This window comes from Elephantulus edwardii, unplaced genomic scaffold (genome assembly GCF_000299155.1).
Source record: "Elephantulus edwardii isolate Elephantulus edwardi_28Jun2011 unplaced genomic scaffold, EleEdw1.0 scaffold00022, whole genome shotgun sequence".
Lineage (NCBI taxonomy): Eukaryota > Metazoa > Chordata > Mammalia > Macroscelidea > Macroscelididae > Elephantulus > Elephantulus edwardii.
The window spans coordinates 10543941-10570793 of NW_006399772.1; the positions used below are offsets into that span (position 1 = coordinate 10543941).

General features: G+C 34.7%; 2 protein-coding genes across 3 annotated transcripts in view; one reads left to right on the forward strand and one right to left on the reverse strand.

Annotated features, from left to right (window-relative positions):
* The window catches only part of COG5 (component of oligomeric golgi complex 5), a 259814-nt gene that overhangs the window by 166812 nt on the left and 66149 nt on the right, over positions 1-26853 (reverse strand). The gene's annotated exons all lie outside the window — the stretch shown is intronic.
* On the forward strand, positions 17056-20380 carry GPR22 (G protein-coupled receptor 22). 2 transcript variants are annotated; one of them, XM_006882627.1, is made up of 2 exons: positions 17056-17126; positions 18775-20101. In XM_006882627.1, exon 2 carries the CDS (start codon positions 18800-18802, stop codon positions 20099-20101), a length of 1302 nt encoding a protein of 433 aa, XP_006882689.1. In that variant the 5' UTR covers positions 17056-17126; positions 18775-18799. The 2 variants fall into 2 exon arrangements, with proteins under 2 accessions (XP_006882689.1, XP_006882688.1); XM_006882626.1 differs by lacking the exon at positions 17056-17126 and having other exon boundaries at positions 18574-20380.

Sequence of the window (26853 nt, forward strand, 5' to 3'; positions counted from 1 at the left end):
TCCTTGCTGGTATGTTTAACCCTTTGACTCAGCAGCTACAGCCATGCAGCCAGAGCCTCAGAGGCTTGCTGCCTCACTGATAGAGTAACATTCTTTTTGCTTCTGATTAGAGTGAACGAAAGCTCAAAACATTATTTGTGCAAATGGTTTTCATTCACCTTCTCATTGCTTTGCCTCTAAAAATTCATTGGCAGGTAGGTTAGCAGAGGACCCTTACTCTTCAGTAGGTTGTAACTTAAACTCTCATGTTTGCTGCTAGATCTCAATTTCCTAACTTAGCCCTCGTCACTTCTCTTTCAGAAAAGTCATGCCGATCAATAATTTTGGTTTCCAAAACTATTAAAATTTGTGAAAAGTTTAAAATTTTACCCTATCTTCAAGCTATAAAAGGAGCCTTGGAAAGAAATATTGTATAAAACCATCATTGTAGAATGAGTATAAGGATCCAAGAGGGGTGGGAGAGGCTGGAAGCAGAGGGATGAGAATGTACAGAGAGTGAGGGGGGATTAATCATGGGGTTGTAGAATTTGATGGAGGCAGGGTGAGGGAAACGGAAATAATTTGTTATTTAAAAATGTATTCGAATTTAGTAAATAAACAAGAAAAAAAATTTTTTTAAGTAAAATATTTTAAAAAGGGAAAAAAAGGGAGCCTTGGAGGCATAGTTAGTAGATTACGTGTTGTGCTGCTAATAGAAACCCAGTGATTAGAGCCAGCTGCTCTGTGTGAGAAAGATGAGGCAGTCTGTTCTCATTAAGATTTCAGCCTTAGAAACCCAATGAAGGGCCATGCAAAAGGAGAGGATGCGATGTGTGGGTGGCCAAGTCAGATTTCTACCCACTTCATAAAAGGGAACTGTCTCCATCAATAATATCCTTAACAGCAGACAGACAACTGCTAGGCCAGACACAGAACCACCATGCTCCTGTACCTATTTCCACCAATCAGCGGGTTATGGGTTCACATTGGTTGTTGACATACAGACTTTACTCACAGTTGTGATACCAAGAGTGGGGTTTATTGGGGAAATAGGTTGCGGAATAGGCAAGGCAAAGAAACCAACCAACGCAAATCTATGTTTTAGCCCTGCAGTCCCAAGACACAATTCCTCAACTAATCCAGGCTCTGGTTTCAGTTCAGCAGTCAGCTTTTCTTTTCATCATCCAGCAAAAACAGTAAAACTGTTGCCTTTATCTCAGAGATTCTCTGGTTACACCTTGCCCCAGTTTCTCCAGAGCAATGCCACAGTTTCCCTACTACCATCACATGGCCTTGCTCTCACCAGGGTCTTGCTCCAGTCTCACTAAAATCTTGCTGCTCAGTGTGGAAAGCACTCTTGCTCTTATCCAAGTCCCACAGTTGTTGATGATTCGCAAGATCATGTATCTGCAGTTAAGGTAGCTGGAGACCAAAGGGGGCTAATATAACGGCTAGAAAAGCCAGCTTTAAAGCCAACACTGTGAAAACTAGACCAGGTGCTGACTGTACATCAGATCATCTACTCTTAAGCAAGTTCAAACTGCAGCTGAAGAAAATCAAATCCACAAGAACCAAACTTTGACCTTGGGTCTATCCTCCTGAATTTAAACGACTATTCAGGAATAGATTTGAGGCCTTGAAATACTAACGAGCAAAGGCCAGATGAGCTCTGGGATGTCAAGAATATAATCTATGAAGAATGCAAAAGGTCATTACAAAGATAAAGAAGAAAAGACCAAAATGGATGTCAGAAGAGACTTGGCATTAGAGTGCCGAGAAGCCAAAGCAAAGGAAAGAAATCAAGATGTTAAGGAGCTTAACAGAAGATTTCAAATGGCAGCACAGGAAGACAAATTAAAGTATTATAAGGAAATATGCAAAGAGCTGGAGTTGGAAAATCAAAAGAGATAAACTCACTCAGCAATTCTTAAGATGAAGGAACTGAAGAACAAATTCAAGCCTTGAGATGCAATACTTAAGGATGTTGTGGGCAGAATGCTGAATGACCCAGGAGGCATCAAAAGAAGATAGAAAGAGCACACAGAGTAACTATACCAGAAAGAACTGGCTGACACAGAAGAATTTCATGTAACAACATATGATCAAGAGCGAATGGTGATGAAGGAAGACGTTCAATCTGCTCTGAAGGAATTAGCAAAAAACAAGGGCCCATTAACTGAAGGCATACCAACTGACATACTAACACAAACAGATGCTGCTCTGGACGTGCTAAGTAGGTTGTGCCAAGAAATCTGGAGGACAACCACATGGCCAATGGACTACAAGAGATCTATATTTATTCCCACCAAAAAAAGGGACCTGACAGAGTGTGGAAATTATTAAATATCATTAATATCATATACAAGCATGATTCTGCTGAAAATTACCCAAAAATGATTGGAACAGCACATTAACATAGAACTGTCAAATGTGCAGGCTGGGTTTAGAAAAGGCCATGGCACTAGGAACATGATAGCCAACGTTTGATGGATCTTAGCTGAAAGCAGAGAGTACTAGAGGAATGTCTATCTGTGTTTCATTGACTATGCAAAGACATTTGACTGTGTGCATCACAACAAACTGTGGCTGACTCTGAGAAGAATGGGAATCCCAGGACACTTGATTGTGCTTATGAAAAACCTATAGTTGGACCAGGAGGCAGTCGTCAGAACAGAGAAGGAAACACTGCATCGTTCAAAATCAGGAAAGGTGTACACCAGGAATGCTTCCTATCTCCATATCTTTTCAATCTATACATGAAAAAGATGATCTGGAAGGCGGTGATCTATGAGGAGGAATGTGGCATCAAGATTGGAGGAAGAGTCATCAACAACTCTGGCATGCAGATGATACAACCTTTCTTGTCGAAACTAAGAAGGACCTGAGGCATTTTCTACAGAAAGTTAAAGACTGCAGTCTTCAATACGATTGAAACTCAACATCAAGAAAACAAAGATTCTCATTCCTGGGATAAATGGCAGCCATCATGACAGATGGTGAAGAGACTGAGATTGTTAACAGCTTCAGCTTGCTTGGCTCCACAAGCAATAGCAGAAAATCCAAAGTTGAACTGCACTAGGAAAATCTGCTTTCAACCACCTCTCCAAAGTCCTGAAGAGTAATAATATCAGTCTAGAGACTAAAGGGCACCTGACCCAGGCCATGGTCTTCACAATTACTTATGACTAAGGATAACAGAAAATCGATGACTTTGAGTTGTGCTGGAGAAGAGTATTGAATATACAATGGACTGCTAAGAGAACAAAGTGGAGAGGGTGAAGCCTGCCTGTTCCTTGTAAGCAAGGATTTTGAAGCTCCATCTGACATACTTTGGGCATGTTGCAAGGGGGGACCAAACCTTGGAGAGGAACATCATGCTTGGAAGGGTGGTGGGACAGCATAAGGGAGGAAGACCATGGATGAGATGAATTGACTCAGTGACTGGGGTGATGAGAATGGGTGTGTCAGAGACGATGAAATTGGCTCAATCTCCTCCCATGCAATTAACTGCCTCTAAAAACATGCCAGTGGGTCAGCCATGGGTCAGTTTCAACCATATGGTATGCAACACAACAAGAACAGAGCAGGGTTCAGAGCTGCTATACACAGGGTCACTATGAGCCTCAGTGGCCTCAATGGCACATAACAACCACCACCAAGTTCAAGTAAAAATTTTTTAAAATTTTGATTCTGTAGAGGCCTTACCATTTCATTTGTTCCTCAAACAAGTTTATAGTCAGAGATATATAATTCAAAACAGCACCCCCAATACTGGTGCTCTTCATTTGAGTTTCTAGTTCATAACTTAACTCATGTTTTAAACCATATTTTGGTTTAACAACATACAATGTCTATGAATTGAACTGTTTTCATGTTTATCAATCATATTTCAGATGTACAAAACAATTGTTTAGAAACAAAAGCATATTTAAAGCCCACTGATAGAGAATATAATAGTCATTCTCTCTTATTTTCACCACTGATATCACATCTGAGAAATATAATTTGGGTAAAAAATTTTGCCTATATACCATCCAGAAATTTTGACATAAAGTTTCAAATGGTCCACTGTGATGATGACAGTTACCTCCCACTCTTCTGACCTGGTGTTTTTCATTAAAAGACAAAGTTAATTTTCACGTTGTCTCTAGGAATTCATAAAAAGAGATTTTTAATTATCTCTCTTTCTTTCTAACCCCTCCTCCTATTTGATGTTTGTTTCATTTTACCTGGATTAAAACGTCAGTTCCAAAATCAGGTTCTACTCGTGCAAATAAATTTCAATAACTGAAAAGAAAATGTATGAAACAAAAATTTATAAAATAAAATCTGCATGAGAACTTAAATGTTAATACAAAAGTTTGTATTTGGGCATTATTAAATGGGAAAAAATATTTCAAATATGTCCTTTTATTCATCAGGTCTGAGATTGCCAAGGAAATAGTACCTACAAAGCAGTAGTAGTACTATTTTGCTCATTTAGGGTATGTAAAATGTTTGTTGGCAGACCCTGTGCAGAACTCTCCAAGTATTTTCATCTCAAAAAAAAACACTTAAAAATATGCACATCTCTCTCTATCCTTTGAGGCTGCACCTTTTCAGTTCATTGGCATCCTCCTGATACACACCAGAATATGATACAAATACATGGGTAAACTCAATCTGAAGACCCATTTTGATTCACTTAGTGAATTACAAGACAGGGCAAGGTATGCCATCAATCACATAATTATGGTGCTATTGGAACATTTCATGAGGTCAGTTACAGAAAATAGAATGTGAGGTTACAGCAAATCAGTCCAAAATTTTAAAAAGGTATCACTTTTATCATATACAAGATTTATAAAACATACCATTTTATCTCTTTGCTGACTGTCTCACCTCTCATATTTGGAGCAATGTACATACCTTATGTAACATTAGGACTACTTTTCAAAGAGCAAGTTTGTTTTGCAAGTCATAAAAATATCAATCAATTTCTTAAAAGAAAGTCAATATGAAGGGAAATTTAAAACATTGAAAAAACTTTTAATTGGCATTTTGGGGAAAATTTGTAGAGCAAACTGGCTTTCCATTTAACAATTCACAGACATATTTATATGTGACAATGATTGAAAGCCTTATAATTGAACATATCTTTCCACTTCTGCCCTGTGTTTAAACCTACACATTTTTAACTGTATCTTACCCTTTGCCACTTAACATAAATAAAAAACCTAGGAGAATGTGACTAAATAATTATTTAAGCAACTTTAAACCATTAAATTATAACCATTTAAACAAAAGTTATTCTTGCTTAAAAAATGGTTTGACTGACTAACTGGGAGGGGTGATTCTTTAGATTTGGAGCTCAGAAAGATGATGACTAGGCTAGAGCAGGACAAAGGCCAAAAAGCTGGATATGAAGGTCAAGGCTGCTAGGTTCCTTTTCTGTCTCCTCCAGGTGCCTCCCTTGTTGATTAGCCTACACATTAAAAATTTTTTTCATGTGTTCTGATTGAAATTCTACAAAGCAAGTTAGCTTTGCACTCAATAAATAATATTTAAATATTCACTTATTTGTTCCCAGAATTGTTCCTTTTTCTTACACGGACACAGATAAATATTCTGGTAAAAAAGAAATATACTGTTCTGATAAATGCCCTCATGGCTTTCATGGAAGATGAATTTAGAAATTCAGTGCAAAATAGAAACACATTTTGCACTGTATATAAATATTGACATTTTTAGCCTTTTAATATGCCCCTAACACATACATCTCACTTATCAACATGATTAAGTTCCAAAAAACTGATTTCATATGAAATTATATTTCAAATAATATATTATTTATCATTATTTAAAGAATCAGTGTTACTAGAAAATGAAGGATGCCTACATCAGATCACAAAATGAATGATAAATATCTCATTACATAGCTACCAAGTTACAAAAGTACAGAACCACGTAGATACATGGCCTATTTAATGACACATAATCTTAACCATTACAACCAGTTTTAATCTTTTAGCACCTTGGTGTTTGTTACTGCTAGATGTACATCTTTAAAATGAAAAACAGTTGGATAGTAGAATTATTACTGTTGTCATAAATGCAAAATGCTGGAAAATGAACTAGCGGATAAGGGATGGCATTGTGTCCCAAAGAACAGACAAAAAAAAAAAACAACAAAAAAAACCCTCACTTGATACATGAATTATAAATTTCCCTATTTTGCAAATAGTTTTTAAAACTAAATTTACAAAGTATTGTTTATAAAACTTAGGCTGTAACTCTGTACACAGTTAAAATAGTTAACTGATAAAGTTCATAGCAATGGTTAACGCATATAAGTCCCCTCACTTTGTGCATTACCTGGTCTGGAGTTCCCATTAGGTGCTAACAAGATGCCCATAAGCACCTACCCTTGTGTTTACGCCACGGCAAAAAACACTGCTACTCCTCCCTGCCTGGGTAGCTGGATCAACAGACATGGGTGTGTAAGACAGTTTTCTAAAAACTGATGAAACTGATTCCTCCATTTTCATCCTTTGAATGTGCCTAACAACCATCCTTACCTAGTTTGATCCTTGCTCTTATTAGATCAAGTTATATATTGGGTGGATGTTAAAAGATTCCTCTCACTTCTTTTATCTTTTAGAAAATTCACATTTTTTTAAAAAATTGTGATTTGAAAGTTTACCAAGCAGATTAGTTTTACATTTAACCATTCATCCACATTTTAAAAATTATATTAATTACAATATGTACAAGGAAATCTTGGAAACAGGAGTGGCATCCACTTCCTAAACAACATGCATCTGGAAACTATGAACTTGGATAAATGTCGATAGTTGTAGAGGGGCTTCAGGCCCTTTATTCATAGGGTCGCTATGAGTCATGCTTGCCTGAAGCTAATCAACAACAAGAAGAAGGAAATCACTCTTTCATTAATCATGTAATTCTCATTTCCACTGATCCTTCAATGTAACTCTTCCTGTCGTCAGGGCTTAATCCTGAGGCAAATGCTGAACTTTTGACCATAAATGGCTGTTCGTTCTAAAGAAGGAGTGCTCACGTGGTGTTGCTAGTCATCCTATTGGCCTGTCCAGTGCTTGGCTGAAAGAGGAGTCACAGAGGTGAGTTTTGTTTCTGGGTTGAAAGGTAGGTAAGGGCTACAGTTCTGAAGGTTCCATCAATCTCTGTCCAACCAGTAAGCTCGGTCTGGGTTTTGTTCCATTCCTCTGTCCACTTTCATTTACTATAAAATAACAGTATATACCCAAAATGTTTCTCAAGATAAGAAGTTTAATTACATAGAAGTGGACTGAAGAGGACCTCAATGAAAATGTTAAAGAGGTAAAGTCAAACCATCTTGTGTAGGGGCAACCTATACAAATTCTGTTTCCAGTCCTCACATTCTCACTGCTTGGAGCTAGTATCAATTCCACACAGCACCTTACCCATTCCCATCCACTGTGACACTTGCTTTTCCTCGTGTCTCACCGGTGTGGTATCTAAGGTCTTTACTTTGGAGAATTGCTACACCTGTTTGTGAATGCCCAAAGCATATGCTTCCCTTTCTTACTAAGCAATCTATTGCTACAATTACTCTTTAGTTCCTAAAAGTTTCAGTGTCTGATGTCTATTTACTCTTAACCACATTTCAATGGTTAGCCCACCTAGTGAGTCTAGGACTCGAGTATTGTTTGCTAATTTGTAAATTCTGGTTTATAGCTTTAATTAATCCATTTAAATCCCTAAAAGGGATAACCATATTGTTGTTGCTAGGTGCGGTCCAGTTGACTACAACTCATAGCAATCCTTTGAAGGATGGATCTGAACCCTGCCCTATCTTGTGTCTCGTTATCTCTGCTACACTTGAGCCCATTGTTACAGTCAACTAGACGGTATTTAACTAGCATAGAGCTGCCACTGCACACAGCCTCTAGCTACTATTGTTGTTGTTATTGTTATTATGCACCACTAGTTGGAAGTGATGCATAAGTGACCCTCCAACAGGTTTTCAGAGACTCTAAATGGCACTGGAGGGGACTGCCCATCCTCCTCCTATGGAGCAGTTAGTGAATTCGACCATTAGTGCTTTAAGCACAACTCCTTATCACTAGGCCACCACAGCTCTCTTCAGCTACTATTAGTAAGTAACTTCTTAGAATTCATCTGCATTGCCAAATGGAAACCCAAAGAAATGGAACTTCCTGACTCTCCAGTGGAACTATATGGAGGATACACTACCATTCTCTGGATATGCACAGAAAAATCAGCAGCCTTTTACAAAGCACTATGTTCTTTCTAATTGCAATATAAAGCCACTAAATTATAGTCAAACATTTAGATATATCTCCCCAAAGCACAGGGCTCGTTACATATATACACACACACAGAGAGAGAGAACATGGCAGAGCTTTGTGAAATACATAACCTAGAAGATCAATTGACTTGGCCTCGGGACACATAAATGAATTCAATCTACACAGTAACCTAGAGTGAGAAAATAATGTGAAGAAAATAAAGATAAATCAATATTTTAAAAGAAAAAGAACAAAGAAAGGGGGGGAAAACACCTGAGAGTAGGGGTTTGGGGGCAAAGAAATATGTTGGCATGACTGACTTAAATAAAAGAGTTGGCAGAGGTGCAAAATATGTAAGAACAGAAAGAGGAATGAGGATGTGAAAACACTAAGGCAGGTCTCCAAAAACTAAGATTCTAATCTGAAATTCTGTGCATGGCCACTGACTTCACATCCAAGCTACTAAGGATCTCTGCTGACTTGAGCCACTGTCATGTCTTCTTCCAGAAACCACTCTCAAAAGGCAAAAGCTTTAAGTTTAAGATTTGGATGCTAATCACTAATTTGAATTTTCTTGTTCTCTACCAGGGCTTATTTTCATGCCTTAGCCTAACACTTGTGCAATAAATTAAACACATTCATGCATGACCTGCATGATCAAAATGAAGTCATAAAACGTAAGAAGCTATTAATTAGGACAAGATCCCAAAGAAAATGTGCCAAGAGTAGGGCAGCTTTGGGGAATTAAATTGCAGGGATAGTTAGTAGTAGGGTTTAATATCTAGGTTTAGATGTTGGGGGAGAATGGAACACAAGCCCACATATTCATTATGTTTATAATGTATATGATGCTGGCCAATGATTTACAAATAAACAGCATGAAATAGAAAAATGAGTGCCTCATGGAAGTTTCTACCTAACCTCAATGCCATCAAGTTGGAACCAACTCATAAATTACCCTCTCGTGGGTTTCCCAGGCTGTAACTCACACAGACGATTTCTTGTCTATTTTTCTCCAAGTCCCTGCTGTATTTGAAGCAATAAAGAGGCTCAGTTTTTGGTCTAGCAGTGTTAATTCCCTGTGGGCTACATCACCACAGTGCCTTCTATTTCCTATTATTGTTAGGTGCTGGCTATGTGCCGAGGAGTTGGACTCCACTCATAGCTGACCCTCCAGCAGGTTTTCAGAAACCATTATCACATTGCAGGAGATTGCCAGTCTCCCAGGGAGCCAATAATGGATGTAAACTGTGTGTCTTTTGTTTGGCAACACAACTCCTCACCAGAGCAACTTTTCTAATAAGACCTTGTAATTCAACACACTTTATAAAATTTATTTTTAGTTTTCAGTTACTCTCTAATAGCTAGTGAATCAACAATGTTCTTGACACTCTACTACCTTGGCTACTACATACTTAATAGTGGTTTCAGCAGATGGTCTATTCCTATTTTTCTGGAACACAATATCTGCATTTAAGGAACTTAAACTTGAGAAGTCAAATGAAATTTCTGAGATAGTTTTAAATAAAAATAATCCTTTCTTCCTTGAATTACAGACTTGAAAGCTAATAATATATATTCATTGAAAAAGCAATCATGAAGCAATGTGGTTTAAAAGGTGACACTGTTCACTGTTACTAGTAAACTGCTTTTGCATGTCAGTGCACACACACATATACACAGAAACTTTGCAAAGAGGTTTCCATTGTAGTTACATAACATTTCAATGTTTCATTTTTACTTACACAGAGAATCACCAATAATGTACAGTAGGTATGCACCAATGCTCACTGCAGCATTAGTCAGAACAGCTAAAAGATAGAAACAACTCAAGCATCCATCAACAAGTGACAGTAAAGAAAACCTGTGGTATACAACATAATTCTAATCCATTCAGAAATGGGTTGTGATGAAGACGTTCATACAACATGGTCAATGTCATTACCTAATTGAACACTTTAAATGTTTAAAATGGTGGTTTTGTTGCTATTGTTGTATATATTTTTTTGCCATTTTAAAATGCAGAATCAGAACTTTCAAAAACTCAAACTCATTGACTGCCATGGAGATGGAGCTGACTCATGGCTGACTCTCCACTGAATTTCCAGGGCTGTAAGTTGCACAGGAGGGGATTGCCCATCTTTCTCTTGAGGAGTCATTGATGCTTTTGAACCACCAGAAAGATACAGCCTTTGGGTTGGCAGGTCAACTCCCTACAAACTATGCAACCACAGATCCCTAGTCATAAAGAGTGCAATGTAAATATGAACAATAAACTACCCTCTCACACTCAACATTTTAAAAGTTTAAAGGAGTAAATATATAAATAGAAATATCAAAGATTACCCCATTAATGAATTTTATAAAATAAAATAAACATGCAATCATAATATTTCTATTATAAATGACACACACATCATTAAAAATGGATTTCAATAGTTCCACCTGGAAGTTAGATGGGTATCTGTTGTTGTCAATGAAAAGCTCAACTGAACAAAGAATTCATAATATTCTTTTATGACATAAAAATTTGTTTAAAATTGCCAATTACAGAATGTTTCAAAATTAACATCATATATGAATACAAAATGTATTAAAAACACAAGTGTGAAAATCTGTTACCATGGAAACAAAAAAATCTTTGTAAAACTCTGACATATGTAATTTGATATTAACCTTTCTATGAAATAACACTGAGTCCCAATCCAGTCATTCAGATATGTATGTATTTTATTTGTTAAATACAATAGAAATTAGGATTACCCTTGCAAATAAGAGAGTCCCTGGGTGATGTCAAAGGTTAATAAATATAGCCGCTGACCAGAGATAGCAGCTGGAGTCCAACCCAGAGGAACACTTCTGAAGAAAGGCCTAATTTACTCTGAAAAGTCAATCCCTGTAAATCCCAGGGAGCCCAGTCCTACTCCAACACACATGGGTCATCATGAGTCAAATTTAACTTTTACAGCAGCTAAAGTGCAATCACTAAACTGGTTTATCAGTAAACTGCTTTGTGATTTCTTTTAAAAAAGCAAACCAGCAGCCGGTCTGCAAGAGAAGGATGGGCAATCTATAATCTCCTCTTGTGCCATTCATTGCCTCTGAAAACCTGTTGCAAGGTCAGCTATGGGTTGATTCTGACTTGACAACAAACAACAAGCATAATGTGGGTAGTCTCTTGATAGTGCAAATGGTTAACTGTTTAACTATTGGCTGAAAGGATGGTAGTTCAAATGTACAGAAAGACACCTAGGAAGGCATGCCTAGTAACCTGCATTATATGCAATGAAACAAATACTATTTGTGAAACCTCAAGTGTCCTTAAGAACAATATACAGAGAATAAAAAGCACTGTCTCCTTAACCACAGTCATCTGTATGGGTCAGAGGAGACCTGATATTTTTGCTACCATTACTTTTAGAGCTTTTGGATTTGGGGTTTTTATATTTTAAATAATCTAAATATAATTTGACAAATAATCTCACCAGGAATTAAACAAAGCATAGAAATATACTTTAAAAGAATAAAATCTGTAACATGACTCAAAGAATGCTTGACCTATCAAATGTCACATAACCAATTAAGTAGCAACTGAACCTAGGTCATCTAATTCTAAGTTCCAAGTACTCGTCAGCAAGTCAATTCCTACTCAGAGTGACTATATATGACAGAGGAGAAGTGCTTTACAGGGTTTCCATGGATGTAATCATTATTGAAGCAGACCGTCATATTATTCTTTTTTTTTTTTTTCGTCATATTATTCTTCACTGAAGTGGCTTGAAGGTTCAAACCATCGATCTTTCGGCTAACAGCTGCATCATCTTCAGGTCCCTAAGCCCCAACTACTTTCATGATTTTCAAAGGACAGTAGGTCAACCATGTAGCTCGAGTAGGGTTTACAAAGTTCCAACACTGGCCCTACCTCTAACTTCCTTCGACTTTTTCAAGTCAGTAAAGTACGCTCTAACTACGGCGGATCAATCATTAGGGACTTCACTACTAACCTAACAGTAAACTTTTCCATGTCCGGATTTCCTCTTTTATATGGGAGGATAGTTCTGTGGTTAATATAAGCAAGTATTTTAACTTTTTTAGCAGAAAACACTGCACCCTTTCTTCACTTATCATTTTGGGAATTAACATATGTCTGGCAGTAAAGAAGAACACTAACATGTGAGTCAACCGAAAGACTGGCTATAATGGTGAAGATTATGGATCCACTTGGGTGGGCCATGACTCTTGGTGATATGCATGCAGTTAGGTAATGATATAGTCACCCTCCATGTTGTAATCTGATCAGAATAAATGGAGCTCATGTGAGTTTTTGCCTTACTCTTTACAAGAGCACATCACCAGGTCATTTTTCCTGCAGATTTATTTACAGGTTGGGCTCAACCATTGACCTTCTGGTTAGCAGAGAGCACTTAATTGTTACATGCTTTCTCTCTCTCTCCTTCTCATTATCTTTGCTCTCACTCACTTTCAGTCTCCCTTTCGGGATGTTGTTTTGTTAGATGCCCTAGAGTCACCTCTTACTCAAAACAATCCTATGCAAAACCAGAAGATATTAATGTCTGCTCCTATGCCATCTTCACGATTGTTGTTCTTTATATTACCTAACTATATTATCTAATTATATATTTTCTACCATGTTAATAACTCCCTTCTCCTCACTGTAAGTTTCCCAATCGAATTTTCAACTAATGCTAATACTTTTCCTCTGGTGTTAGTTTTGTGCTTAAAATAACACTGTGTGTATGTTTTCTGTATGTGTGTGTGCATGTACATATGTATCAGCTATATTTCAACATGGTGGGATTCTATCATGGCCTTTTTCTTAACTTTAAAAAGCCATGAAAATAGCAGAGCATTTTCATTTTTCATATTAGCAAAGCCTTGTTACACAAAGCTATGCTAGAACATTTTTCAAAATCATAGCAAAATTTTCTGCCACATTACTCTCAACTTGTATACAAAATTAATTTAAAAATCATATATTAGAAACGAAACATCAAACCAAACCCACAGTCCTCAAGTCAATTCTTAACTCAATGTGATTCACCATTAGGTATCTGAGGCTGTAAATATTATCAGGAGCAGACATCCTCATGTTTCTTCAGTGAAGCAGCCTATAGATTTGAACCATCAAACCTTCAGTTTATGGCCAAACATATTATGCACTAAGCCACCAAGGCTCCCTATTAGCAATGTGTACACAGTGTTGAGTAGAAAACTAATTCACTCTTTAAACTTTCATACAAAAATACAATTTTTAAAAAAATCATATTATTCAGCTATCACTGTGATACAGATGATGAAAGTGTAGACTGCTTTACCAAACTCTAAAATAATTTTAAATTAAAATTAGTAGAAAGTGAAAATTACTAATATTCTTAATACTACAGGAATAAGTGATAATTAATTTTCTAATAATTTAGCTATTAGCAATATTGCTTTTATTTTGTCAACAGATACATAATCTAGCCATTTTATATATTCAAATATAAAATAAAGTTCTCACTATTGAGAATAGAAAATTAATTTCAGATGGATAAAGTTGACAAATTAAATTTTAAATTTATTTAAGTTCCTAACTTATGCCATTATGCTTACTCTTTTGACAGCTTATCCATATAAAAATGATTTTGCTTTATCCTAATTTATGAAGACATGTAACTAATTTATTTTTCCATTGCATGCATTTTATCACAACATACTGGATATTATAATTATCTAACATAATATTAGATTGCTACATATAATATTAAGGGAATATTAATCCACTAAGAGTTCTTAAATCAATAAACAATCAATTTAAATAAATTACAGCAAATATATTATATCTAACACATAAAGAGGTTTACCCAATAATAATAATAGTAGTCATAATCCCTGAAAGTAAGTAAATGATTGGATTTTAATTCCCTGAGCTTAAACAATGGCATTTTTTAAATTATAGTATAATCATCTTAAATCAATCTGATTAATACTTTGAATGAATGGATGAATGCTTGCATGAATGAACACTGAAGGCATAAAAGTGTTTACTACCTTTCGAGAGTCACAGTAAACTGGAATGCACAGACAAGATGACTTGAATACAAAAAACTAGTTGAAATTCAATGTGTTTCACAGTAAAGATACAGTGGCTTTCTATTTGCAGAATAAAGCAGCTCAATCCCAAACATATATACAACTAAAATATTCTCAACTGCAATTAACAATGCTTCAACAACAATATATACTTCTTACTATGCAATTCTATCCTGGCCCCTATCCCCCCACCCCAGCATTTTAAAATGGTTAGCATAAGTGAACAACAAACAAGACTAGAGCATATACTTTTAAAATACTGATTTATGCATAATCTATTTAAGAACAACATACAACCACTTATAAATTTAGCCTGTTTTGAGGATAAAAAAACCCCATCCTTATATAAAACAGTGGGGGGGAAAATCCCTGCTATACATATGAAGCACAGATTAAGCCCAATACAACTGACCAATCAAAATTAGTGAATGCACTGCATCTCTCTGCAGTGGAGAGAAGCGACAAGGTAGGCTGTCATTCTGCAAAAGCTGCCCAGAAAGGCTTTCCTCTGAAAAGCAGTGCCGTTCCTTTTCAGAAAGGCAGAATCTAAATGTTGTCTCTGGAGGCAAGAAGCCTTCAGTATGTTAAATTACTTTCATTATGTCTTTTCAGATGCTTATTGATTCCACAGTAGGAAGAGTGAGAGACTGCAGCAGCCTCTAATCTAAGCAGCACTACATGTTCTATACATTAGCTGTAGTGCTGAAACAATGGCACAGAGCAGACAAAAATTTTCATTAAGGTGATTTCCGAAGAGAAGCTCATGACCCTCTTCCCCCAGCCCTCTACTAACAAGTGAACAAAATGAATCAATCAAAACTGGAAAGCTTCAACTACATCAAGAATGTATCAAATCTTTAGCAGAGGTAAGATGTATTCCTTATTACAGTATACAGCTGCTTTAGAAACAGTATAAAGGAGGAAAATGAGTTTGAAAAATTTCAACCTTAACTGTACGAGTTACTTTGTTAAATTCTACTCATTGCTAAATGTGTTTTTTTTAAAGATCTAGTTCTTTTAAAACATGATATATTTTAAATGCCATTTTTTAGGATGCATTGTTAAATACAAAGAACATGCTCTTTTAATTCACTATGAAGATAGCTGTTTTTAAATAATTTCAGACATACTAAATAGTCTTAATGTTTCTCAAGTTATTTTTAAATGCTTACATGTGTTGAAAAGAGCCTGGTTTACTATTCAGTTATTATTCGATACTCAGTTAATTTTATTATTGAGCATGTCCACTATGATTATTTAATTTGCAGGTATATTTTAGTGTTATCTTTTACATTTCAATCACATAAACAATTCAACAATGAAATTTATAGGAACTTATGGAATCAGGTGTGATCAGTTAAAATTCAAACCATGTGCTAATAATTAAGCAAGTTACAATATTCTTCCAGTAGGAAATGTTAACTTAGAAAAACAGAGAAAGGCAGTATGTTTAGTGAATGCTAATTGCTCAAAATTTCTTACAGTGCAGGTTAGCTTCTGAAATGAAAATAGAAACTTGTTTCTGTTGCAGTCATATTTGTAATGCTAACTCTGTTGCTTAATATGACCATAGACTCCGTTAGGAAAGAGAATATTCTAATTAAAAAAGCCTTTAATTGTGTATGCCTATGGTTCTGGCTCTATATATAGTTTGGTTTTAAAATAAAATCAAACGTCAGTGAATTGGAAATTATTAGGAACTCTACTTCTTAACCTTTTTTTTTTCCTTTCCATAAGGGCCAACAGCAGTTAAGTCAGTATTTACAACTGATATTATGAAGAATGCAACTGACCAAGCAGCTCCTTAGCTGTCTGAGCCACGAACTGCAGGATATTCCTGTAACAGATGATTTTAAGACACTAAGGAGTTAAAACCAGGGACGAGGTCAACATTACTGCTGGAATATAACAAATCACTGACATCCTGAGAAGATGCTAGATAAAACAGTCACAAAAAGAAAAACAATATAACTGTAAAAGCCTGAAAACAAAATGGTGAGCATTTTTTAAGGGGGAGTTTATACTTTAACATACCAGAATTATGGAAGCTACTGATTTCTGAAGAAACATGCATTTTCAAAAGGAGAATGTACATACCTTACCAGCAAGCTTAATGAAGCGTTAGCAAGTGTTTTCTGCACTATTCAGATATTCCTATCAATTGATATGACTAGTGGATCTTTGCATCTGAGTTTTATCACCGATTCTGTGCATCCTCTTCTAATGAAAGCAAACCAAATTAAATAGCAGGTGGTTTTTATCAAAAGAACATGGACTGGATTTATAATAGAAAGCAAGTTATATGATCAAGAATCATTTCAAAATAATGAGGACTGTTGTTTACATTTGTAATTTACAAAAGGATGTCTAATTATATTGTAGAAGCCAGATACCTTATGTTTCCATTTTGGTTTTCACATGTCTTGGAATATAAAGAGACACTATCATATATTCCTTCAAAGGGAAACATAATTCCTATCCTTGTTAAGGAAGTTCTCCTGGCTGTGACTTTTTAAAGCAAAACAAATCCAAATATTATGTACTGGTCAATAGAAGTGCATCAGCCAACTAAATCTCACAATTCACACAGTTGAAGTATTGGAGAGAAAGAGGAAAGAATTCCTACAAGACATGAAATAAAATACAGCTACTTCACTGTTGTCAGGTGAAAACTCATTTTAAAAATCTGGCGGTGGCATCATGTACCAATTTGTGAAAACCTGGCCTATTGAGGCACAAGGCCCATAAGGCAACAGCAAACAGGTAGGTCAGCGGCTGCATGCACTCCACCGCACTGCCTAACACTCACAAAAGAACAGAGCTTTTCTCCAGAGGAAGTGCCTTTCTCTTCATTATCATCTAGCTTGACATTTCTGCCTTATTTAATTGTAAACCTAACTGATGTGACAAAGACCTGATGTTTAAGATATCAGTTCAGAATATTTGGCACACTTAAAATTTTCCATTTTTATAGGCTTTCAACTTTAGGCAAGTCCATCACTTAACTTACTTAAATAAATATGCCTTTGATACTATTTTATACTATGCTCAAAAGACATTAATAACAATATCATTTGTTTCTGAAATATAATTTCCAAAATGGCATGCATAAACACAACTCATCTTGGAAAGTTGCCAAAGGTTATAATCAGGTTGATGTTTAACACTAATTTTTTTAAAATTATGAGCTTTCACAGTTTACATTTAAGGATGAATTTACAATTGAAATGCTGTACCTGAAATGTGAAATATAGTTGGTTGTATGAGTTCATATTTAAAGTGAATATACCAATTACTGACATTTTAACTGAGAATTAGACATTATTTTTTTTTAAATGATGCCAAACTCCTCTATATTAAAATACAGATTTGCATCAATGGGCTACAGAGTTTTCTTCCCCCTTGCCTCAAAATTATACACTGGGTAATTTAAACAAAGGTTTCATAATAGGTAACTTTAAAAGCTTCCTAAAAACAAACAAACAAACAAACAAACAAAAATAACCCACTTCAGATAATCTCCTTTTTCACAAATTCATTTTCTATGATAAAAATTCTGTTTAAAAACATAAAATCAAACTATAAACTCTTCTAAGCCAATGTGGTATTAAATTTCAATTTTGATCCTCTACAAATTATCAGGGTGTGGTCACAAAATAAAATCATTTATAAGAGTGATTACTGCTCTTTTTCCAAGCTCTGTGGCTTCTTTTGACTTTGACATAATTTCCTTTTTCTTACAATTTTTACAAGTTTCAAAGTATAAAAGTAAATTAGTATTTTCATTGCCATATATGAATTATTTGTTATTTGACTGTATCTGTGGAAAATAACACCAATATTCCCCAACCATCCACCTGACCGAATTGAAATTTCAATTAAAATATGGACAAAATAACTAGTGTTCTGTACCATATATCAGTTTAAATAAACACTTGTCCTGTTCATTTGAAATCTCAGAAGAATAATTACACCTACACTAATTATGTTAGAACATATTAAAATAGCATTTACTTCCCACAACATTTTTAAATGCAATTTTAAGGCATTTGGGTTAAAATTACTTTTTTTGCATACTGGGTAGTTTTATTATACAAAAGCATACTTTACCTAAAATAACAAGCTTGAAGAACCCAAACAGGAAAACTGTTTTTAGTACATAAAAGAAATTTGCATTGTATGAAATAATCCCATTCAGATGCAGCTTCAAAGATAAAATCCAGTTACCTTTTACATGAAAGCAATGCAATCTTGATGTTTCTTAATTTTGCATTAGTAGTTACAACCTTAGAAATCAAATGAGTTGTTAGATGCACAATGGAAAAAAAAAGCATTTTACAAAGAACACATGTTTTATACAAGTCATTTAACTTGACAAATATCAAATAGTTTATTCTATTTCACTTTCTAGGAAAAACACCAACTGCTCCAAAAGAATGTGTTTCTCTCCCATTCTGGAAGTCAACATGCAGTCTGAATCTAACATTACAGTGCGAGATGACATTGATGACATCAACACCAATATGTACCAACCACTCTCATATCCATTAAGCTTTCAAGTGTCTCTCACCGGATTTCTCATGTTAGAAATTGTGTTGGGACTTGGCAGCAACCTTACCGTTTTGGTACTTTACTGCATGAAATCCAACTTAATCAACTCTGTCAGTAACATTATTACAATGAATCTTCATGTACTTGATGTAATAATTTGCGTGGGATGCATCCCTCTAACTATAGTTATCCTTCTGCTTTCACTGGAGAGCAACACTGCTCTGATCTGCTGTTTCCATGAGGCTTGTGTATCTTTTGCAAGCGTCTCAACAGCAATCAACGTTTTTGCCATCACTCTGGACAGATATGACATTTCTGTAAAACCTGCAAACCGAATTCTGACAATGGGCAGAGCTGTAATGTTAATGATATCTATATGGATTTTTTCCTTTTTCTCTTTCCTCATCCCTTTTATTGAGGTAAATTTCTTCAGCCTTCAAAGTGGAAATACATGGGAAAACAAGACACTTTTGTGCGTCAGCACAAACGAATACTACACTGAACTGGGGATGTATTACCATCTGCTGGTACAGATCCCAATATTTTTTTTCACTGTCGTAGTCATGTTAATCACATACAGCAAAATTCTACAGGCTCTTAATATTCGAATAGGCACAAGATTTTCAACAGGGCAGAAGAAGAAAGCAAGAAAGAAAAAGACAATTTCTTTAACCACGCAACATGAGACTACAGACATGTCACAAGGCAGTGGTGGGAGGAATGTAGTTTTTGGTGTAAGAACTTCAGTCTCTGTCATAATTGCCCTCCGGCGAGCTGTGAAACGGCACCGTGAACGACGAGAGAGGCAAAAGAGAGTCTTCAGAATGTCTTTGCTGATTATCTCTACATTTCTTCTCTGCTGGACACCAATTTCTGTTTTAAATACCACCATTTTATGTTTAGGCCCAAGTGACCTTTTGGTAAAATTAAGATTGTGTTTTCTAGTCATGGCTTATGGAACAACTATATCTCACCCTCTCCTATATGCATTCACTAGACAAAAATTTCAAAAGGTTTTGAAAAGTAAAATGAAAAAGCGGGTTGTTTCGATAGTGGAGGCTGATCCCATGCCTAATAATGCTGTAATCCATAACTCATGGATAGATCCGAAAAGGAACAAAAAAATTACTTTTGAAGACAGTGAAATCAGAGAGAAATGCTTAGTACCTCAGGTTGTCACAGACTAGAGCAAAGTCCAAGTTTCACCAAAATCACATTCAGATGAGTTTTAAATTAAAATTGTAAAAAATAAAATTACTGCCAAATATAAGAAAATAATTTTTAAGTACCAGTTATGTTGTAAATTTTCAATGTAAATGTCATTTAGATTAGGTCATATATATTCAATTTCTTCATTAATGTATTTGTTGCATGGCAGTTTGTTGAAATATTTTGTCAATATTATGTCCATCAGAAGATATTAATGTAAGTCATATTTTCTAAAGAATAAATACATAGCCTTAAAACAGTGTACAATTTTAAAATGTAACTGACACAGGTATCTTTGAATTTTTTTTTTTTTATAAAGTGCATTGTTTCTAAGACATTAACTACAGGCATATTTGATGACAAGTACAATCTCATTTTAATATAAAAGACAAAATTAAAGATTCAAAATCATGAAAAGCAAATCAGGATTTTCGGTATTATTATAATTTGTTTTCTGATAAACTCTCCATTCTAGAGCATTTGGTATACAAACAAAACAAACAAGTAATGTATGAGACATATTTTTGGAATGTATAAGGTTGGAGGATTTATCAGAATTCTAAAATTGAAGAAATTGATAATAAACAAACCTATTAACACACACCAAAGACAAAAAATTTAAAATTGACATTTACTTTGTAAAAATAAGGCTTGTTTTCTAAGATGAAGGGCGTTTGCCTATATTACACAAATACACTAACAGTAAAAAGAAGGAAGACAACTAACTCAAAGTAAACAGCCTCTCGCTTCCTTCCTCACTTCGCTTCAGTCTAAACTAAATGCTCTGGATTAATACACTATACTGATAACAACTGGTGCATTAAAAATAACACACCTCTCAAAGCTATCCAAGTCTGTCTTTTCTGTAAAATAAAAGATACTTATCTGTATATGAATGCTAGCAAGAATAAAAAACAAAGAGACTGTATCTCTGAAGAAAAAACTAACAAAGCTCTAATTTTAGAAATGTAACAACATAAAAGTAATAAAATTTACACGTTCTAAGACTATTCATAATACCAAGGAGTTTAGAATATAGTAGCTTCTTTCACTCTGAAAAATCAGCAAATCTAGTAATTTTTCTAGTTCACATCATTTATTTTTAAAATTTTTCTCTCCAATTCTCAAGTCAGGTAGTAAAACTACGAACCCACTAATTTTAACTATAAAAACTCAGGACTGAGCATCTCATGTCAGATAAATATTTTCCAATTGTGACAAGACAGCAATCTATCAATGAGTGCTAATATTAGAAAATTAGCAATAAATTGCTCAAAATGGCTGAATATTTGCTACCTTAAAACAGATTCCATGAGTACACTGTATTACATTTTCAACAATGTATTCACTAAATAAATTAGCTACCCAATTTATGTTAAACAACTCAGTAGCATTACTTTAACGCAAATGAATGAAATTTGTCAAATGTGAGTGAATAAATCTTTGGTGCAGTAAAGCATGATGCAATAGCTTGTATCTGCTGCGGTTCTCTGTAAATGAAGTAGTGCGTTATTTCTGATACTGCTAACAATAATGTGAAACCCTGTCAAAGGCCTAGCTGGTTTAAGTTTGCCTTCTTTTCTACTAGGGCACTCTCCGGTGGGTGTAGGACCTAGGGAGTTGGCTGCTAAACCAAAGGATGTAACTCTGTGGCAGTTCTGATCTACCAGCAGCTCTGTGGGAAAAAGATGAGCTCTTTCCCCCCTGCAGTTTACTGCCTTGGAAACCCCAAAAAGGGTCTACTGTTGAGTTGGTTCCAACTTGACAGCAGTGAGTTTTATTTTCTATGTTATGAAATTTGTTAACAGTTCAACCTGACAAGATGTAGCATGAGCAAGTAAAACTTAACTGTTTTTTAAAAATTCTGAAGGGAAATTAAGACCTCATAAATAAAGATATTTAAGAAAAAGAAATACATTTGGCACAGAATATCTCATAATTGCCTGATTAAAAAATTTTAAAAGGCAACATAAACTTGGATCTCTAAGCATAAAACTAAAATTTTTCAGATAATCTTAATAAAAGTTAGACTTCTGAGAGTTAATAATAAAGCATTAGTTGTGCTTTGAATATTTTTAATCTTCATGTATATAAGCATGCCAAAGAACTCACTTTAAAACTATAGATATTTTTTAAAAACCCAACTACAGATTGCTAATATATTTGCTCAACTGCTTTCATGTCCTCTGTGATAAGAAATGCAGCAAAATAAGAAACTCATGGTAATGAGTATAATATTGCTTCTTAAATCATTATATGTCTACACTTAGACATTATATGTCTACACTTGGACAGATCATTGGAAAAGCCAATTAAAATATTTTTTACCCATCTGTAATGATCTTTAAAGGCACTCTGGTGGCACAGTGATTCAAATCTTCAGATGCTAAACAAAAGGTTAGTGTTTCAAACACACCAGCAACAATTTGAGAGAAAGATGTGACAATATCCTGCCACTCCTGGACACCCTCCGTGACACTTGTATTTTCAGTCCTGGAGTTGCTATGAATTAGAATCAAGGCAGTGGGGAAAGATCCTTCAAGCATACAAAAATGCAGTCATTGATTTACAACAACAATAAGGTTCTGATCTATCAAAAATCCTTTAATAGCTTTTCATGGCATTAAATAGTCAAGAATATGTAAACAGAATAATATTTACACATTACAAACTTGGCTTCTAAAAATAAGCACCAACTATGTTTGCAATTCCTGACCCGTTTAAAGGAGCAAATGAGAAGCTTAGCAAATGTCTATGCTTTATTAAATGTTAGTTCTATAAACAAGGTGCATTACTTTCTTACATTCTCTTCAGAATGGTCCATGTGTCAGTGTGTGAATTTTTTTCCCTTATTTCAGAAAATTTTACCAGAAAAAGCATAATTGCTCATTTTTCCTGTTAAAATGCAAAAGCCATAATGGCAGCAATAATCTCTTTAACATGGAATTCTGCCATAAATTCAGTATTTTTTAACTCATGTGCTACAAAATCATAGATGCAAATGTTAGTTTCTACATAGTTAATTGGGTCAGTTCTAAAAAAATTAGAAAAACAGTATTTTAAAAACAACTTAAAGACAGGCTAACTGAGCATATTTTTTGTTTACTTTTTATTTTTGTCTAATAATTAAAGGAGATTGATTATTCTACCATTTACTATCCAATGGATGTTCAAACATTATGAAAGTTTAATGCTTTACAATTGTTTTTTAATAAAGCACCATTTATAATAACGCTGTACTTCTTTATCATTGGCAAGTCCATTTTTTAAGTACGTGGTTTGTTTTTTCATGCCCCAATAAAATCCTAACAAAAACTCAATTTTCTGGACATTAAAAATCAGGCTCTTCATTTAACTAATTAAATTTATGGTAGAAATGTAAAATTATATAAAAGCTGCATTTTACTAGAGTTCTATTCCACAAAGTAATTTCAAAACTACAGTCTAAAGTCAATACACTTTCAATTTTATTATATTTTAAGATGATATAACTAAGTAAATTTTGTAAGAATTAATATTTGTATTCTCACAATGTAGAAGGCATATGATAAGACTCTTTGAATTATATAAAATAGTCATTGTTTCCAAGAGTTTAAAATCTAGAATAAAAGAGAGCAGACTATGTTAGAGAGTACAACTGTTAGAGATTTGAGAAAGGATTATGCTAGATTCAAGAACAGCAAAGCAAGAACTCATTGCTATGAAAAGTTACTATAGCATATTTCAGACACAGTAGGCTATTCTCTTTAGAAGGAAAGTGATACAGACATAAGAAACTGATCTGGGAAGTTCATTTGGTGCTGTAAGGAAAAAGGCCTTAAATACAAGGATGAGAAATCCGAGAAAGGAAGCAACATGATTAGAAATCAGCTTTGACAAAATTAATAGCACAGCAAAATCTACAAAGAATCTGTTGGGTAAGAACATAAAACAATGTATTGTCATCACCTTGACAAGTAAGCAGCACAGAAAAATGCATTAGCAAAAACTCAACAAAAACTACCTTGGGACAAGTATTTGGAAGACAAAATCATAAAGGTTTGTCAAATGACTAGGAGGATACTAGTACAAAAGAAGAAAGGAAACAGATTATCCTTAATGACCTAATTATACTTTGCAGAAACTCGATGGATAATAAGAGCAAAAATACAGCCAAAAAGTTTTTGGAAAGGCAAAAAATGTAATTAAGTAGAAAAAATATATTATGAATGCTTTAGTTTCTGGGAATTGTATTTAAAACCAATAATTGTTATTATTGCCTTAAATTATCTACCTTACAGGTAGCATATTGGTTTATTCCGTTTTTCATTAAACACAAATACTTCTTTTCTTAATATCTTTAATTACAAACAATTCTAAGATTTAATTTAAAATATCAGGATAGATAAAATTAAAAAAATATCAATATTATCCTTTCCCTTTTTCTCTTTAATAATCCAATTAGGAACATCTGTCCAAGTTCTAATTTATATAAATAATAAATCCTCCATTCTACATTAAAAAATCATTTTAAAAAGAAAAATAATTTTTAAAATATAGTGGTATTTTAAAAGACAAAATTAATAAAAGATAAAATAATAAATCCTTTTTTCCACTGTAATGAAATAGCATCAAGAAATGTGTTGGAAAAATCAGTTTTTCCTAACGAGCTAAAAAAGGGGGGAAACCTCAATATACTCTTTTTCTTCCTCTCTACTAAATAAAATGAGAAATAAAAAACTAAACAGAGTTTTTGAAGACTATTTTCTATACATTTTAGAGATTGACATTTGTATGAACTGCTTCTAACTCTAAGTTGACTAAAGAAAGAGAGATACTCAGCAATCCTACTGAACTCAAAAGGTAAAACGAAACTCACGCCAAATTAAAACAGGCATGTTGTAGTTGTTGTTGTTGAGTACCTTTGAGTCGGAGGTGACCCACAGCTGACTCTCCAGGAGATTTTCAGAGACAGTAAATTGCTTTGGGGGAGACTGTCTATCCTTCTCCCATGGAGCAGCTGGAAGATTCAAACTCTGGGCCTTTGGGATTGCAGCACAGCTCCTTACCTCTAGGCCATAAGCTCCATAAGCCAATCAGATAGCGCATTTGCAAAGGCTCTAGATCTTTATGGAAGCAAACTGCCTGTGCTTTCATCTCTCACAGTGGCCGCTAAGTTAAAGCCATGACTTTCTATTTAGCACCCAGGCACTTAACCATCACACCAGAGAGCTCCTTAATCATGATGACTAATAGTAAATGTTAAGGGAAAAAAGTTCAGGTCGTATTATTTAGAAGGAAAACCAAAACACCAACCTCACCGCCATTGAACAGATCAAAACCTGAAGATAACGGCAGGAAAAGTCTTAAAACATTCAGAAATACAGAGCTCTTGGAGAAATTTTTAAAATAGCAGATGTAGAAGGCAGAAGTCACAGAAAACTAATAGCTTTATGAAGTTTGACATTTTTCTAAAGTGAATTCAAACTCATGAACAGTTTTTTTAAGAAAAACATTAGTTGACAGACCCAACAGATAAAAAACACAAAGCCACATACTGCATATGAAGAAGAGTTCAATTAAATATAAAAATATTTCATTCTGTTGTACATAGGGCCCCTGGGAGCGGAAATTGAATGAAAGGCACCTAACAATAATACCAGAAGAATTCCTAGATGTTTGGTACAGAGTATGTTAAGATGTAGAAACAAAGGAAAACCAGGATCAACACTAACAAGGAAGCTATCATTTGTTTTAAAGGACACACTCATTTATGTGTAAAAAAAATAGAAGAAGGAGGAACGAATAATACTACTTTAGATACTATACTGCTTCTCTCCTTGCTCATGATAAAACAGTATGTGGAACTAAGGTATCTCTACTGACCTATTCACACATTTCTTAACACACATCTATTAGCTTCATCTATGCCTTTCAAGCATGACAGCTTTGTACTTCCACCAGCAAGTGGTAAAAAGTGCAATCATTCCTGTCACTGCTCCCAATGTCAACTCTCTCCCACTATCAAACCCTGAAGCATCAAATAAGCTAACAGAAGAGAGCTAAGTCTGTCTAGAATTGAGGTCATTTTCCTCAGCTTGCTGCCATGAAAGCAATGTCTTATATTTCTCAGAGGCTATGAAGCAAAGAAAACTGTCAGAGCACATTCATAACTTTTCAAAATGAAAAGAAAAAGAAGTAGCGAGAATAAGGTTATGGAGAATTACTTTCTCCTACAAACAGAATTGGACATACTATACAAAACAGTGGTGGTGTTTGTTGCCATAGAGTCAGAACAGATCCATAGCTGAGTCTTTTCAGAAGCATTAAATGACACAGGAGGAGAATGCCCATCCTTCTCCCATGAAGGACCTGGTGGATTTGAACTGCGCGCCTTTGGGACTGCAGGGTTTTTGGTTTTTTTACAAACATTGTCTTTTTTTCATTCATTCATTCATTCATGGATATGTTCCTCTCTCTCTTTCCTCTAATTCACTTTTTAATGTTTGTCCTGATTCAGATTGTTAATTGTCATACACATAATGTCCAATCATTCACTCCTTTGGATTGCCCCTTCCCTTCAACTATTCCAGTGAAGTGTTTATTATATTTCCATTCTTTTCCTGTTCTCCACACCTCCACCCTCATCCCAAGTGGATAAATTCTTACAAGTCACAAAATGCTAGCCAAGTTAATCTACCCAACTTTTAAATAAAACCACATAGAAAATGTAAGCTTTAATAAAGCTTAA